At 39.4% G+C, this 15,897-nt stretch overlaps 2 protein-coding genes across 2 annotated transcripts in view; both read left to right on the top strand.

Moving 5' to 3' along the window:
* The window catches only part of LOC117475663 (nuclear factor 7, brain-like), an 863,632-nt gene that overhangs the window by 623,291 nt on the left and 224,444 nt on the right, over positions 1 to 15,897 (top strand). The gene's annotated exons all lie outside the window — the stretch shown is intronic.
* LOC117475662 (butyrophilin-like protein 2) overlaps positions 1 to 15,897 on the top strand; it is a 54,924-nt gene that overhangs the window by 1,132 nt on the left and 37,895 nt on the right. Inside the window, exons 3-4 of the mRNA XM_034121987.1 lie at positions 14,543 to 14,884; positions 15,117 to 15,130. Coding sequence (XP_033977878.1) covers positions 14,543 to 14,884; positions 15,117 to 15,130 — 356 coding nt within the window. The remainder of the gene's footprint in view (positions 1 to 14,542; positions 14,885 to 15,116; positions 15,131 to 15,897) is intronic.

The raw sequence follows: 15,897 nt of genomic DNA, 5'->3' as shown, positions 1-15,897 counted from the left end.
GTCACATGTTAATATGTTAATGTGTCTCATTGTGTACTAGGTAGTATGTATGATTCCTATCTCCTGAGGACCTGCAGGATGGAGTCAGAACAAATGTCCTTACAGGGACAATAACGTTTATCGTATCATAAATCTGCGTTCAGGATTCACGGTGAACAGCTCTGTGCTGACTTTGTGTTTCTGTTGTCGAGCGCTGCATAAAAACGTCAAGTTATTTCAACGTTGACCTTTCTACGCACATCCAATCAGAACAGCTGTACTAAGAGGCACAAGCTAGCGGAGGAGGAAACTCAGAAACTGAACTTAACTGTTTTCACCACAAAGCTCTGCGGACAACCTGCAATAAACAAAGAGCAAATCATGTGAATGCAGATTAATAGTTAACAAACTTTAGGTAGACTTGCTTGAAATATCAGATAATCATGGGATGGGAAATTGAGACTTTTATTGTCAGGGCTTCCTGGGTTTTAATCTTAAACATGATCTACAGTAATAAACATTTTCAAGAAAAGAGATGAGCAAACAGCATCACAATATTTCATTTATAAAGTTGTATATCATCTATTGTTCATAGATGGCTGTCACTACCCGATCTGTCCCCCTGCCCGATCTGTACTGCGCATGTGCGAGATGGTCCGCCATATTGGACAACTACATACGGCAACTCTAATAGGACACTTGACACAGTGGCTTTTGGCAAAGCAGAAAAAGAACCGAGAGAGATTATTGTTATTACAACGTGACTTCACTATTATTTAACAACTCTTTTTATTGGGTTGTTTTATTTGGGGTTAAATACATTGTCAGAATAAGTGAGACATGGATTTAACTTCTGTTAGACAGCTATCATACTGAATAAATATTTAGTGTGAATGTATGCAAAAATGTATGGCATATAGCTGTCTAACAGAAGTTAAATCCATTTCTCACTTATTCTGACAATGTCTTTAACCCCAAATAAAACAACCCAATCATCATGCTGCTGCTAGTCCATTGATAGTCACCTGTTGGTCTCCTGTCCTTTCTGAAAGTCATAAAGATTACATTAGTCATTTAGATTACTTATGTCCTCAAGTACCATGGGATTACTGAAACCACCATGAATTTAAAAAAATGGTAGAAATGAATCTAATCTAAATTTTGAAGCATTCCTTGCCATCCCCTCCCTCTAAATATATCAATAAACATTAGGAAGTGATGCTCCTGACTACCATACCTGCAACAGGCTCTTTAACCAAGGCAACAGCCTAACATGTATGTTAACAAGTAAACTAGCTGTTCACACTATTCCTAATATTACCCATAAATATGAGCAGATTCTATTTTATTTTTAAAACATATTGATGTAAATACATACACATATCGGTATGTTGTATAAATATTGCAAATCAAAACCTTTATTCACTACTTATTACCAAAGATCGTAGTTCTATCTCCGGTAATCATGCATTCAAATGTCCCGCCACGAACTTCCGGGGAACATTTTGGACTTCCGTTGTCATAACTCTCTGGCCCAATCCCAAACCGCCCCCTACACCCTACCGCTACACACTACCCCTCCGTTTGCGCGTTCGCGCGGAGGGTCCGCCACATTAAGTGCTGTTCTAAACCAACGAGTGTGGAGCGGGGTGGAGGGGGAGTGGGCTATCAAGCCCTCAAACAGCGAGTCTGCATCATGGATGTATAATAAGAACTGGATACAGCGTGGGAGGCGGGGCCTCATTCATTCCTATGAGAGTTGCTCATTCGCGCATGATGATAAAATGGCCCAACTTTTGAGAGAGCGAAACGTCACAGATTACCCGGCATGCCTGAGAAGTACCCGTATGTGCGCTCATAGCGCATGCGCAACTTTAACCATGCCCCCCAAAATGCTCATTCACATCAAGCACGTCAATTTGCGTACACGTAACAGCATCGCACGTTCATGACAGCATGGTAATGGTTTGTTATTATGATAGATTTGATATTAATGAGGCGGCAGTTAGCAGCTAGCGGTTAGCTAGTAATTATGCTAATTTACACATCAATCGTTATGTACTTTTATATTACGCTGTAACAGGATCTAGTGATATCCAAGCAACAGAGCTTCATTTAGCATGAAAGAATTATTGCACTGTATATATATATATATATCTGTATATATATATATACAGTGCAATATACTTCTTAGTGCAATAAGAAGCTACAGGGACGTTAATCTACGTCGGTAATCAGGTACAGCAAATGTGTTGTCCCTGTGTCCACCTAATATCAATTCAAACACCATGACACAATTCCATCAGATTAATGATAAAAACTTAGAGGACATTATTCAACTTCTGAAATCCTCCTCCTGCTGCCTTGATATTATTCCAACAGGATTTTTCAAAGATGTTTTTCATTGCATGGCCTCAGATCTACTTCATATAGTAAACACATCTTTTCACTCAGGTATTTTTCCACAGGCACTGAAAACTGCAGTCATTAAACCGCTCTTAAAAAAGAATAATCTAGATGCTTCAGTAATGAACAATTACAGGCCAATATCAAACCTGCCATTTCTAGGTAAAATCATTGAAAAAGTTGTATTTCAACAGTTGAGTAACTTCTTGCATTTAAATAACTGTTTGGATGTGTTCCAGTCAGGATTTCGTCCAAACCACAGCACTGAGACTGCTCTTGTAAAGGTCTTCAATGACATCCACTTAAACACAGACAGTGGCAGAACTTCAGTGTTAGTATTATTAGATCTCAGTGCTGCGTTTGACACTGTTGACCACAACATATTACTAGACCGACTAGAAAACTGGGTGGGACTTTCGGAAACAGTTCTAAATTGGTTTGAGTCCTACTTAAAGGACAGAAAAAACTTTGTTTCTATAGGTAAATACACATCTGAGTTGACAAATATGACATGTGGGGTACCTCAAGGCTCCACCTTGGGGCCTCTTCTCTTTAACATCTACATGCTACCACTGGCTCAGATAATGAAAAACAACTAAATAAGTTACCATAGCTATGCGGATGACACAAAAATGTACGTAACAATTTCACCAGGAGACTATGCTCCAATTCAAACACTGAGTAAGTGCATTGAACAAATCAATGACTGGATGTGTCAGAACTTTCTCCAATTAAACAAAGATAAAACTGAGGTAATGGTTTTTGGAGCCAAGGCAGAACGTATAAAAGTTAGCGCTGAGCTTCAGTCTGCAATGTTCAAAACTACAGATAAAGCCAGAAATCTAGGTGTAGTCATGGACTCTGACCTGAGTTTCAACAGTCACATTAAAACAGTTACTAAATCAGCCTACTATCACCTAAAGAACATATCTAGGATTAAAGGACTAATGTCACAGCAGGATTTGGAAAAACTTGTCCATGCTTTTATCTTCAGTAGACTCGACTACTGCAATGGTGTCTTTACAGGCCTCACTAAAAAATCTATTAGAAAGCTGCAGCTAATTCAGAACGCCGCTGCTCAAGTCCTCACTAACACTAAGAAAGTGGATCACATCACTCCTGTTCTGAAGTCCTTACACTGGCTTCCTGTGTGTCAAAGAATAGATTTCAAAATATTGTTGCTGGTTTATAAAGCTTTGAATGGTTTAGGCCCAAAATACATGTCTGACCTACTGCTAAATTATGAACCATCCAGAACTCTCAGGTCTTCAGGGACTGGTCAGCTTTCTGTCCCCAGAGTCAGAATTAAACATGGTAAAGCAGCGTTCAGTTATTATGCTCCAAATATCTGGAACAAACTCCCAGAAACCTGCAGGTCCGCTGCAACTCTGACTACTTTTAAATCCAGGCTGAAGACTTTTCTTTTTGCCGCTGATTTTAATTGAACTATTCACATCTTAAACTGCACTGTAACTTTTATCCATGTATTTTTTCTTTTAATGTTTATTTTATTATACTTTAATGTAAATTAAAATGTAAATGTGAAGGGATGTGTGTAATGTGATGATTGACATTATTCACCCACGGATCTATGGGTTGGGGGTATTGTTCCGCACGGACATTTTAGTTAACCGGACTTACTGTTGATGTGAAATCCGAAAAAAAAAATACAATAATACTTTATTCCGGGTTTGCTTGCTTTTCTCTTTGGAGGTTATTACATAACGGCATTGTAATACACGGTTCGGCTGCATTAAATATGACATATCTGCCGTAGTTCTGTATTTATAGAGCCCTGATGAGAAGACTTCTGGACAAACAGGAAGCACTGCCGCCAAAACTGAAAACGTGACGTGGATCATAAATATATCAGCAATTAAACAACATCTTACATTTATTTTCACACAATACGTCTCCTTGCAGTATCAATACTAATTCGGCTGACTTTTATATTTGATCCAATTGGTAGATAGGCTGTATTTACACCATAACGGTGCACAGCTGATAGAAAGGCATATCTAGTGGTTAAAGCACGTTATTGAATTTGATTATTTTATTATTTTTCACAAAAATGAAACCATCAATAGCAGAAACAGAATTAACTGTCATTAGTAAACCACCCAAAAAAAAAGATCATAAGTGGTTTTGTTTTATATATATTTTAAGGATAATAATAGCAATGTAACACTGTCTATGACACTTACTGTATAACACTGATTTGAAAAACATACAGAAAAAACTAATTCACTGCCCTTAATAAAGTATTTAATACATTTCAGGTGTGCTGTTTTGTTTAGATCATTGACATCTGGAGCTCTTTTAATGTCCTTTTTGATTATTGTTACACCAGGTCTTGTCAAAACCTTTATTCCATATTCAATATCCATTACTAAACAAAACAGCAATTCTACTCCACTACAATTCAGAGGTTAACCTGGTATTTTTACTCCACTACATTTATTTTAGTTACTTTGCAGATTCTGATTAATGATGTGAAATATAAACAACCGTTAAATCAGGCTTTAGTTACACCTGAGTAAAATTCAGGGAAAGGTGATTGTCAAGTGCCAACAATCAGGAGAGATATTTGATAGTTGCTGCTTGAGAAGACTAAACATTTATCTGCAGATCCCTATAAAGTATATTCATTACTCGTTATTCTCTACTAATAGTTAATTAAAGACTGTATATAATGGCTATTTTGCATATCCCTTTCAAGATTTTCTAAGGTTCATTGACATATCATATACACAACTAATTCAATAACGTGCTTTAACCACTAGGCGGTGCACACAAGGTACACACAGCCATAATAACTTTGTATTATTAGTGTAGGACACTTGTGTATGTATAACATCTGAAGATGTGTAGTTTTATTCATGTTTTCACATAATTGTACAGGATATTGCTATATTATTTCACATGTTTTACTTCTAATATCTGATTTGTAAAACATCACAGACAGAAAGGTATATCCGTCATTTAACAGTAAGCTATTGAAATTCTGAATCCATAGATGTGTCTCCCATCACCCAAATCCCCTGGCTATTCTCTCAACTCAGTATTTACATTCTTATATTCAAAGAAAATCAGTAATATCTTTAAAAACGACAAGTCCTTTTATATCAGCTGTGCACCGTTATGGTGTATAACGTATTTATTTTCGGATTTCACATCAACAGTAAGTCCGGTTAACTAAAATGTCCGTGCGGAACAATACCCCCAACCCATAGATCCGTGGGTGAATAATGTCAATCATCACATTACACACATCCCTTCACATTTACATTTGAATTTACATTAAAGTATTTCGTGAGGCCGTCTAAAATGTTTTTAAATATAATTAGGGTTGTAGTTGAAGAGTTTGTAAATTGCGTTGCCTGGCAACGCAATCACACAACGTCACGTCCGTTAATTCCACATCCACACCAGTCTATGATCCACACACATGGATTAACATCGATTTAATACATTAATGTAGCCTTTGTTTCTGCTAAAAGAGGTGTCGACCAGCTAGGGCAACAAGAAAATCGGCGAAATCAAGTGTGACGATTAAAATATAAATTAAAAACATCTAATTTTGACGATAAAAACCGACCAATAGGCGCGGTAGACCATTTGCTTGGCACTTCCGGGTATTTCTCCAATGGTTGGGCCATGTTAACAATACCGTGTAACTGTCACGTTTGAAGGGACGAAACCGTGACATATTCACGTCTCCCAGCATGGTAGATCGTCACATGTTCACGTCTTGCCGTGATACCGGGTTGGCAGGAGAGGTGAGCCGTGCTCTGATCAGCTGCTGGGCTGTCAGAAGAGAGGGAGAAAAAGAGATCTCCGTGTTTTATTATATAAAGTCGTTATTCATTTGTTTTAAAGCTCAATACATAACAAAGAAGACCTTTGGCCGGCACTTTTCTAATTTTGTCCGGAAGATTTCAACTTTAACGGACATCTTGACCGGCGAAAGAAACTGAAACTGAAACTCTGCTGCACGGTCCCCTCGTTCCTTGGAAGAGGCGGAGAGGTGGGTGTTTGTCATCTGCTGGTGGACTAACCGGAGAGAATAGCCGCGTTCACACCAAGTACTTTCCTGTACTTAGTTCCGGCACTAAGAGCCCCGGCGCTTTTAACCCCAGGGCACTTAGTACAGATCGCGTTCACACCGGAGTACTTTTCCCTGAGGGAAGATTACGCAAATGAGCCGCTGACGTCACTTCTTCTTCTTCTGCTTTGGGTTTACTGGCAGGCCACAAACCACTTCACGGCGAGTACAGTAGGTGGCGGTATGCACCTTAAAGTTGTTTGCAATCCGCTGCAAAACAAGAGAAGAAGAAGAAAAACTTCCCGCGTATACTGCGACGCCCACCCACTCGCTCTACATTAGGCGTCTGTTGTTTACCTTCCGACCTCAGACATGATGGAGATGGAGTCGACTGAAGTTGTGCTGTTTGTGCTCATGTTATACAGCTTTGTAACTGAGTTAATGCAGCCTGAGCAACTTGCGTACAATAACAAAACAAGCCGAGCACGAGTGGTGGTGGAGAACGCTTTTGGCAGACTGAAGGGCAGGTGGCGGTGCTTGATGAAAAGAAACGACTGCAAGATGGACAAGATCAAAATCCAGGTGGCAGCATGTTGCATATTACATAACCTTTGTGAAAGTAATGAGTACAGGGACGAATGGACTGCCTTACCGGCGACCCAGCTTCATGAGGCATCTGAACAGCGTGTAAATTGTAAACATTTTGACAATAAAGATGATCTTTTGTACAGTGCTTTTGTTTCTCTTTTATTTTCCAGTCAAGACAGGTAACATTACAATAGTGTACAGTGTGGCAATATAATAACAATAAACTGTGCCAGGTGTGTTGTATGCACAGTAAATAGGCTCAGCAGCAAACCCACCGTTATTATTTATCTTCCTGAGACCCACTGCATCCGTCTGCCATAAACACTATGGAAACATACATGTTAGTTTCGGCCCATAGTGGACTCCATTTTGTGTTGTGTAAAATGGGGGGGGGAATTAAAGGTTTGCAAATCCCCATGTCCTCCTCAGAGGACAATCATAAAAACATTTAGTTTTAGGTCAAATAATATTTAAAATGATATAAATTATCATATTTGTGTATGTGCCCCTGCCATTCCTCCACAAGGTTGCAACATTGATGATAAATGACAAATAAAGCTTTGCCAGTTTATAACCGATGAAACATGATGGTATCAGAATAATCACTTACATGTGATGTATAGGATGCTACGGTCACTAAAGATAAAGTGTCAGGAGAAATAAGCAAGCTTCAGGATCTGTTTAACAGTAAATAGAAGTTCACATTTTTAATGTAAATAAAATAGAAGTTGTACATGTAAATGAACATTATCAATATAAAATAAAGTGTCAGTTGTATCAAGACTATATAATAACAGTAATAACAATAATATAAAATGAACTGGTGAGCATCTTGTCCTCCGTTTCCTGGGCCTTGGTGAACAGCACCATCTGATCCCCGTGCATCGACTCATTCACCACGGCACGCCGGTCCTCCAACGCCTGGACGGTGTCAAAAAAATTCGCATCCCGTGTCCGCTTTCCTAAGAGGGAAAATAAGCAAGATACAAGATCTGTTTAGTCGCCATGTAGTTTTACAACATACTAGGAATGTGTTTTTTGTATTTTCACTAGGGCTGTCAGTCGATTAAAATATTTAATCGCGATTAATCGCATGATTGTCCATAGTTAATCGCGATTAATCGCAAATTAATCGCACATTTTGTATCTGTTCTAAATGTACCTTAGAGGGATATTTTTCAAGTTTTTAATACTCTTATCAACATATGAGTGGACAAATATGCTTTATATGTTTGTTTATTATCATTTGAACAATGACAAATATTCTCATGAATATTAAACACAACAACCTCTGAACATTACAAATATTCGCCTCAATTCAACCTAGAACCTCTCTCATACAATAATACAATACTGTGTGTGTGTGTGTGTGTGTGTGTGTGTGTGTGTGTGTGTGTGTGTGTGTGTGTGTGTGTGTGTGTGTGTGTGTGTGTGTGTGTGTGTGTGTGTGTGTGTGTGTGTGTGTGTGTGTGTGTGTGTGTGTGTGTGTGTGTGTGTGTGTGTGTGTGTGTGTGTGGAGACACTGTGATGGATCGTTGGAGCTACAGTATGTGCAGCTCAAGGCATATGCTCGAACGGGAGCTGCAATCATGTTGCGCGTACTATCCGTGCTGAGTGTGCTGACTTTTCGTACAATGTCCCACTGTCTGGCTGCCTGCATAAAGTCAAGTGCTCGGCGCAGTTGTCGGCGAAATGTCATTGAAACAGCTCCTTATATCCGTTAGTGCAGCTAGCTAGCACCAGATGCTAACAACAACAACACGTAAGGTGTGCCTCGCTCGCGCGAGTCGCCCCACACATACACACCCTCCCGGTCCTCCCGATGGCCAGTCCGGGCCTGCCGGTGAGCGTGGAAGTGTGGTCTGCCACAAGCGGGCGGCAGGAGCGGGGCTGTCAGCATCAGCTTGTAGATGGTATTTTAAACTCGATGCGCTCTGAAACTACGGGGCGGCCGAGGACAAAAAATACACATGCGTTAATCGCGTTAAAATAATTAGTGGCGTTAAAAAAAATGTGCGTTAACGCGTTATTAACGCGTTAACTTGACAGCCCTAATTTTCACAAATAGAATTAAGGTTTCACAAATCTGAAACTGTGTTATAAAGAATGTTTAGCCTCTCTGGGATAATCCAGTCCAGATTTGATGAGTCTAGGTATAGTGGTTTTAGATCAGGACCTGGTCTAATGTGGTCCACATGTAAAAAAAAGCACTGAAATCTCCCTTTTTTGTATTTTCACAAATAGAATTAAGGTTTCACAAATCTGAAACTGTGTTATAAAGAATGTTTAGCCTCTCCGGGATAATCCAGTCCAAATAAATCGGCTATGCAGCGATTTAAGAGGTTCAAACACGGAGGATTGTGCTTCATGTATGCTTGAACTTTGTTTAATGTTGTTGAGGCAAGTTTTCGTACCGGAAGTCATGTGACCTCTAGCCCGGATGTTTACAATGTTTGTGAGAGAGTAAAAAGGCGCGAACATTTGTAAATGCCGGTCTAGGCGAACGCGGCTAATTACAGTGTTTGCCTCGACGGGGAGGGATTGCATTGAATTAAAGCAGCGGGATCAAACGCTTGCCTCGGGGAGGGAGAAAAAAAGCCACAGCGGAGAATAAACAGAAGGGTAACCATGGTAACTATGGCCGGGAAGTCTTCTTCGCTGCTTTTGTGGCAGACTACAGCGCCACTTACAGGCCTGGCATATGTACTACAGCGTCTCCAGCGCTTTCGAGCGGCAATGGCCGGCTGTGGCCCAACCCCACATTCCCCTGATAGGTGGAGAGTTGGCCCAATAGCCGTAGCGCCACTTCTGTGACGTCAGGACAGTGTTCAAATCGGGATCCGTTGCAGCTCCTTTTTTAGAGATTTGGGTATGGAGGAAAAGAGAGAGGGTTGTGTTTTCTGACACTTGGTGAGTTCCCTGGAACACCGGGGACACATATTCATGTATAAAAGACGTACAAAAGTGCATTTTGCATGATAGGTCCCCTTTAAAGTGTTTCTCAACCTTAAAATAATTGCGGAATAGAGATTATTTGGGAAATTCAAAATAATAATTTATTATCAAAAATGTTAAAAGGGTCTGGAAAAGAATCGGGAAAGAAATCATGTTTTATTCAAACATTTGATTGTAATAATTCAGTTTTAATTACAGTATATAAACCCTGCAGTGCATCATCAGAGAACAACAAAACACACTTCCAGACAGAAGCAGTTCAAACATCACAGTAACAGCAGGTTATCATTCAGTGTAGCTGTTACACTTTAGATTAGCCTCCTAAAACATGGAATAACACACAACATGCCGTTGGAACTTGTTCTGCAAATGAACAAGAAGTCATCTTTGCCACACCTGTGTTTCATTTCTGGGTAATACGTGCTACAGAAAGTGATGTGTTGCAATATCCTGGATCTGCTTTTCAAAAGAATCAGAATCAGAAACAGGTGTATTACCAGGTAGGTTAACACATACGAGGAATTTGACAAGTGAAAAAATCACTTCTGCAGAAAAAGCTAGTTCATCTTACCTCAGAAAGGCTGAAAGGTAAAGCGGTGAAAATATCTTAAAATGTTGTACACGTTCTAAGGCTTCTAAAATATGGCCACAGTAGTAAAATGTATAGCTTTCTGCATCTATTGTAAATAAAACACTGATTATGGAGAAGAACCTCAGACAAACCTAAAAACATCCAAATAGACCTTTCACTTCAGCTTCACTGCAGGTTGGTACAGGGTGAATGGGCTCCTACATCCTGTACAATCATGCTGAGACAGATTTCCAGGTGATATTTAGATGAAAATCAGAGAGAGAATTGCATGGGTGAAAAAAAAAGATTAAAACAAATACAGACATTATGTAGTCTATGTTTATATAACAGGCCCAAAAGGACACTTTTACAGAGGGGGTGATCAAGGTGAGTACGTAAACAACATACAAAAGCCTCCATGTAATTTTTCAGGTTTAAAATATATTTTATAATATTTAAAAAGTGAAATGTTAGGACAGCAGAGGGCGCCACATTGTTGAGAATTGAACAAGCATGCAGTGGTTCCCAACCTGGGGAGCTCGGGGAGTGCGCCAGACCTCAGATGATTTGAGGCCTAATATCATATTTCATTTTTTATTTTTTTTACATATAATTGTAACGCAATACATGATTGTCGCTAAAAGCCTTGTTCAATTTGAATAAAGATTCAAGTTAGTAGCTAATAAAGGCATAAAAAGACAGAAATGTATAATTCTTTCTTTAATAGAAATGTTTCTTCTGCCCGTAAAGTGTCCAAACCAGGCTTGTCTGGAGAAGCGCATTTTTAAAACATAGTCATTGTCCATGCCGGTTTCAGATTATTTGTCACAGTTGCTACGATCAGATCGGTCTGCTCCATTTTGTAGATTATTTACGATTTTTGAATCCACATAAACACATCGGCAAAATCCGGCTCACTTTGAGCATGTGTTTTAAACAGTTTAATCCCTTTGTGAATTGTTTGCACTTGCGCCGTCCTTTAATTTCTTCATACAGCGGGAATCCAAATTAATTAACCCTGAGTCCAATAACCATCAAAGTCACTCCAATAGTGCTCCTTAATTACGCTTTCATCCTCCTTTAACGAAATACTTTACATTCATCCAGTTTGTGACAGTAGTTGTAGCATTTTTGAGACTTTTACATTTTAATTACCGCTGTTGCCTTGTCTTTTCAAAAGCAGATCCAGGATATTGCAACACATCACTTTCTGTAGCTGATATTACCCAGAAATCAAACAGGTGTGGCAAAGATGACTTCTTGTTAATTTGCAGAACAAGTTCCAACAGCATTTCATGTCTTAAGGGGCTAATCCAAAGTGTATCAGCTACCCTGAATGATACCCTGCTGTTACTGTGATGTTTGAACTGCTTCTGTCTGGAAGTGTGTTTTGTTGTTCTCTGATGATGCACTGCAGGGTTTCTATACTGTAATTAAAACTGCATTATTACAATCAAATGTTTGAATAAAACATGATTTTTTTCCCGATTATTTTCCAGATTTTTTTACATTTTTGATAATAAATTATTTTGAATTTCCCAAATAATCTCTATTCCACAATTATTTTAAGGTTGAGAAACACTTTAACTTATCTTTATTTAAAATAAGTCTAACAAACAGACTGATAGGAATCTTTAGGTGCACTATAATGTCACTAATAGTAATAGGTAATTTAATTCAGAGCTTTTATACTTTGTAATTATTATTATTTGTGAGCATTTGATTTATTTTCACTTTATTCACTGTAGAAGCAACTATTAAATAATAAACAAGAATCCAGATAAAAACCGGTTTCTTGTTTCCCTGATCTAAATATTTCTTTCATCCCGTAAAAGGTTGGTCTCTGGCTTATTCCTGTCCCAGCTGGACTACGGTGATACCATTTATAGATTTGCCTGTCCCACTGTTTTGGCCAAACTTGACCCACTCTACCATGCTGCACTGCGTTACATATCAAATGCACCCTATAGGACTCATCATTGCACACTGTATAGCCTAACTGGATGGTCCTCACTTACTATGCGTAGGATGCAACATTGTTTTTTATTAATGTATAAAGCCATTTTAGGTAAGCTTCCACTGTACATATGTGTCAGATTTGCTCCAGTTAGTGACTCTTACAACCTCAGACCCAGTGCCTGGATACGGTTCCAGGTTCCTGCCGTGCGGACTGAGGCTGGAAAAAGGAGTCTTTTTGATTATGGTCCTTGGTCTTGGAATGACCTTCAATCACGCCTCAAACTGAGGGCACTTGTCTCAATAGCATGTTTTAAATTGAAGTTGTCTGAAGTCCTCACCACCAGCTGCTCTTGCAGTAATAAGTAGTACCTTTCTTACTGTCCTAATGTGCACAATGTAGTGACTGCTTTTCGTCTTTTGTTTTCTTAGTTGTGTTCTCTGTATTTTATATGTTTGTGTTATGTGTAATGTGTAATGTGTTATGTGTAATGTTGCTGCCTTCTTGGCCAGATCAGCATTGAAAATGAGATTGTATCTTTTATCAGTGTGCGTGCGTGCGTGCGTTTGTGGGTAGGTCCACAGGAAGACTTCTAGGGAACTTTATCTTAAAAACAAATCTGTGAGCAGTGCATGCTGGGAGATTTGCGCCCTCCTCATTACCAAGTTACTGGGAATTTAACCAATGCAATGTATAAATGCGGCGTAGTGGATTGGTATGATGCCAAACCAAGTTGTGTTGTGTTTATAATGCAAAGACAATAAAACACCTTAAACCGGTTCCTTGTTTCCCTGAACTAAATATTTATTTCACCATAGTAAGTGGAATGACGTACAGAGTAACCGTTGATGAACACCTTCTCTGGAAATGAACAGTTAAAGTCTGTTGATTTTGGAGATGTTCGTAGTGGCTGGTAGCCATTTGGCATCATTACTGCAGTTTGTGTGTGTGTGTGTGTGTGTGTGTGTGTGTGTGTGTGTGTGTGTGTGTGTGTGTGTGTGTGTGTGTGTGTGTGTGTGTGTGTGTGTGTGTGTGTGTGTGTGTGTGTGTGTGTACCACAATATTTTAACTGATTTAAATGTGGAAACTGGGGTTATTCATCAGAGTTTCGTATGACTTGCTTGACCTGAGCAATGACTTGACTTGCTTGACTCTCACCACAGTGACTTGGGACTTGCTTGAGACTTGTAGGTTAAGACTTGAGACTTGCTCATGACCTGCACATGTAGGACATACTCCCACCTCTTACACTCTTATTCACACAACATTACGTTATCATTTTGGTAATTTCATTACATCTAAAAGGCTCACAAAACATGCAGAAGTCTGGAAACAGAATATTATTAGGCTGCTTTTGTATTGGTCATATTAGTAAGTAATGCGTCATCAGAAGAAAGCCTATAAAGAAATGGAGCGCCCATTGCAACATGATTATAACCTGACCTTTATATGATCTCTCATAAAAACACCATTAAGGGATGTCTTTACACAAAAACATGTATGGATCTTTATAAAATAAATAAAGTATTAAGGTCAGATTCAGTGCTTTTGTCCTCCAATAGGAATCAATGTAATATCATTTCTGGTCAAATTAGAGAGAGAGCAAAGAAATTATTGCTATGAAGACAAATGACACACACACACACACACACACACACACACACACACACACACACACACACACACACACACACACACACACACACACACACACACACACACACACACACACACACACACACTGTAGGAGATTTAGATCACATGACGGCCCTGATGCTGCTCTGACCGAACTGAAGGGCCAAGTAAATGTATCTGACCAAGCTAAATGAGCGTGTGTGTGTGTGTGTGTGTGTGTGTGTGTGTGTGTGTGTGTGTGTGTGTGTGTGTGTGTGTGTGTGTGTGTGTGTGTGTGTGTGTGTGTGTGTGTGTGTGTGTGTGTGTGTGTGTGTGTGTGTGTGTGTCTGTCTGTGTGTGTGTGTGTGTGTGTGTGTTCAGCCTCTGCAGGTGAACACACTGAGTAACACATGTTTCTATCTTCCAGCTGACAGCAAAGTGATCTCCACAGAAGGGACAGATGTTATTTTACCCTGCTCCCCCAGCACCAGAGAAAACCTCCTAAAGAAACTGTTTGACTGGAAGAAGGTCGGTCAGGGAGGAGAAACTCAGCACGAAGTCTTCATGTACGATTCTGCTGTTCATTATGATCGTCATTCAGGTCAGAGTGAGCAGTTTAAAGGACGAGTCTCACATTTTCAAAATGAACTGAAGCACGGAAACGCCTCCATCTTCATCAGGAAGACGAAGGTGATCGACAGTGGAAGTTACACCTGCTATTTTCCAAAGCTACAGCCTCGTGAAGAATTCTGCATTGAGCTCGTTGTTGGTGAATCTCATAAAACAGCAAATAAGCCTTCTTATATACAGAAACAAACAAGTCTCATATACATTAAATCTGCAGCATTCATCTTCCTGTGTGACAATGTTCATCTTGAGACTGGTGCTTCTTTTTTTGTTCAAGATAGTACATATATTTGTTGTATAACACGTTTCTGAGGACAGCCCATAATATTACACAAGAGTTGTAACACATATCTGTTTGTTTTTTTGCCTTTCAGATCCTATCTTAAAGGACAGAGGAAAACATCCCAGGTGAGTCCTGAATCTGAAGAGTATTGGATGGTCTCACGTTAAATACATTCAATAGTCTTGGTTCCTGCACATTTGAATTTGAACTTTCTAGATTTTAATCCTCATTTACATCAATTTGAAATCCGGTGAACGTGCTTGATATATTATTGTCATACCTTGTTCCACAGGTGCATCTCCAGAGCCATCTGTCACATCACCAAAGGAAACAAAGGACTGGGCTCTGCTGCAGTGTGAAGTTTATGGAGCTTTTCCAAAACCTAAAGTGGAGTGGAGGAACCGCTCTGGAAACATGGTCCCTGCTGCAGACCCTCAGGTCTCAGAGAGAGGAGGCAGCTACGACGTGACCCTCCAAACTACTGTCACCAAAACAGACCTCTATCACTGTGTGGTCACTCAGGAGGAGATCAACCATCAGATTAAAGCTGAGATCCATGTATACATCGGGGGTAAGATTCTTCCTCGTGCTTTTCTATTGAAATAATTGATTGTTTAGCTGTTTTGTGTTTTCAACAAATGGTTTGCTTGTGATCACACTGATCTCATAGCAATCAGCAGAAGTTAAAACCACTGACTGAATCAAAAACTTGATAAAACAGGCTTTTAAATAAAGAACAGGACAGACATATATGACTGTATCAACTAAACTGTAATATCTCACTTGGAGGAAGGTGAACACAATTCACACAGAACACGTTTCATTTAATTTTAAGATAAATAGTTTTAGAATAATACATTTAACATAAAAAG

The sequence above is a fragment of the Trematomus bernacchii genome, unplaced genomic scaffold (genome assembly GCF_902827165.1).
Source record: "Trematomus bernacchii unplaced genomic scaffold, fTreBer1.1, whole genome shotgun sequence".
In the NCBI taxonomy this organism is placed as follows: Eukaryota; Metazoa; Chordata; class Actinopteri; order Perciformes; family Nototheniidae; genus Trematomus; species Trematomus bernacchii.
The sequence above is the reverse complement of the archived record's forward strand: the minus strand, read 5'-3'. Positions and strand labels throughout refer to the sequence as shown.